The following is a 2,316-nucleotide window of genomic DNA, read 5'->3' as shown; positions in this document are numbered from 1 at the left end:
ATGTATGTATGTATATATGGATGTATGTATGCATGTACGTATATGAATATATATATGTATGTATATATGTATGTATATATGTATGTATGTATGTATTTGTGTTTGTATGCAGGTAAATATGTATATGAACATATATATGTATGAACACATTATTAGAGGTCATTCACTTTGCTTTAGACATTATGGCTAAGAGCGGACCAAAGCGTCACCTTCAGAGCTAATTCCTATATTTTAGAGGCTTTCTCCTTGTATGTCAAGGGACAAACAGACTTTGTGAGGGCTTTCCTGTATATTCAGCATCTTCGACTGATAAATCAATGAAGTGGGGACTGCTCTTCTCTAGTTGTAGCCTTTTGCTTATGGCTGGGTCGGCATGCAATAATGAAACGCATTTATGGATCTTTCAAAAGTCTCGGAGGAAACTTTGGTTAATTCGCATAAATAATTTCGGAAGTAGTTTTACAATTATGGTCCTTTATAAACGAAACTAATGCAGGAGCTTGAAGAAGTTTGGGAACCTGAAAGGACAACCTTTCATACTCTTGTTGATTCTTTAGTGTCTGCTAAACTTTGGAGTAGCATCTTCCAGACTCTTCCCCATAGACCCAGACTTGGCTCTGTGGTAAGAAGTTTCTTTTCTAACCATTTAGAAAAGATGTGTATGTTTTCTGTTCCACACATGCGTTTGTATGTTCGTTTATGAATGTGTTTACATGTATGTTTTTTGAGATGTGTGCATGTTTGTATGTGTTCCATATTTATATTATAGTCTACATTAATGGTTTCCAACCCTAATTTTTCCAGTGGACCCTTTTGATTTCTACTTTACTCGAGTGAGCCCTCGTAGTCATTCGATATTTAATTTTTTTTTTATAATTAAATCTTATTAGGAATTTAATAAAATAAATTGTAAAAATATAACCAATTTATTGCACATCAATCTTAACGATAAAATTTTGTATGGACGGCCAAGGGTCATATGGACCCCATTTTAAAGAACCACTGCTTTCAATAATTCAGTAAGAATCTATTTTTCAGGAACGATGTGTGTAAACAAGACGTTTTCAACGAAACTGAAATCGTGGTTGAAGTCGCGTTGGAATTATAATACGGCATTTTACCCTGGGGAGAGTCGTTTTTCGAAAGCGCTCGAGAAGAGAATTGAACAAGCAATGGGACTTCGTCCAGGGAACGGTGGAAAGTTCCAGATTACTTCTTATCCAAATGGAATCGGTAAGTGATTTTCCACATCAGCCTTAGATGTATTTCTATTGGAAAATAAGTTGCGATTTTTTTGATAAATTTTGTGTTTTAAATATTTATTTCTTTATTGCCCACAGGAGGCTAAACATAGAGGGGACAAACAAGGACAGACAAAGAGATTAAGTCGACCCTAGTACTTATTTTATCGACCCCGAAAGGATGAAAAGCAAAGTCAACCTCGGTGGAATTTGAACTCAGAACGTAAAGTCGACGAAATACTGCTAAGCATTTTGCCCGCCGTGCTAACGATTCTGCCATCTCCCTTACTATTACCATTACCGCACTAATTAATTGGAGAATTATATCATTTAGGACATCTTTGGTAGACGACTGTGGCTTATTTGACACTGGGAATTCAAACATCTCTCTACACTTCAATGATTACAGAATATAAACCAGCGAACAGCCTTTTTTCTGAGATATGCTCACAAAAGAAATTGAACTCAGCAATTTTGTTCTTTAAACTAAACAATCGTAATTCCTTACTACATTCCCTCCTGTTTAAGATCCTCCGATTTACTCCTAAACAATATACTCCAAGCGTCCTCTGTATTTACTCACTTTTACAGATTTACAAGTTCACACACAAATTCAGTGTGTCCGAGCTAAATATTACCGTTTGCATAAAAGGAAAATAAAATAGAATATCACATCCAGAAATAAAAGCATTGAAAAACAACTTCAACTAGATTATGACTGGGATATAACAGTTTACTCAATGTATCCGCCCCCAGCTTCCGTCACGGTCTCAAGACGGCCCCGGAAACTGGTGCGTCCCAGAGATCTTCGAACACCTCGTTGATGTTGGATACCAGTTCGGCCTTGTTGTTGCAAACAAAGCAGTTGGTGTCTTTCTCAACTGCACCCCCACACATAGTAATCCATGGATTTACAATCTAGAGAATTAGGAAGCCAGAAATTGGGTCTGAAGAATCGTAGAAATTCTCCGAAGACCGCTTCTGATTATTTCCAGCGGTATGGCAAGGAACCGAATCCTGATGCCACACACGTCCTTCCAGCAACAACCCTGTCCAGCCAGGATTTAACTGCACA

At 37.3% G+C, this 2,316-nt stretch overlaps 1 protein-coding gene across 1 annotated transcript in view; it reads left to right on the top strand.

Moving 5' to 3' along the window:
• Positions 1-2,316, top strand: part of LOC106869534 (uncharacterized) — a 34,255-nt gene that overhangs the window by 17,808 nt on the left and 14,131 nt on the right. The window contains exon 3 of the mRNA XM_014915308.2: positions 1,039-1,233. Within this exon, the coding sequence (XP_014770794.1) occupies positions 1,039-1,233 (195 nt within the window). The remainder of the gene's footprint in view (positions 1-1,038; positions 1,234-2,316) is intronic.

Source organism: Octopus bimaculoides, chromosome 10, assembly GCF_001194135.2.
Source record: "Octopus bimaculoides isolate UCB-OBI-ISO-001 chromosome 10, ASM119413v2, whole genome shotgun sequence".
Classification (NCBI taxonomy): Eukaryota; Metazoa; Mollusca; class Cephalopoda; order Octopoda; family Octopodidae; genus Octopus; species Octopus bimaculoides.
The sequence above is the reverse complement of the archived record's forward strand: the minus strand, read 5'-3'. Positions and strand labels throughout refer to the sequence as shown.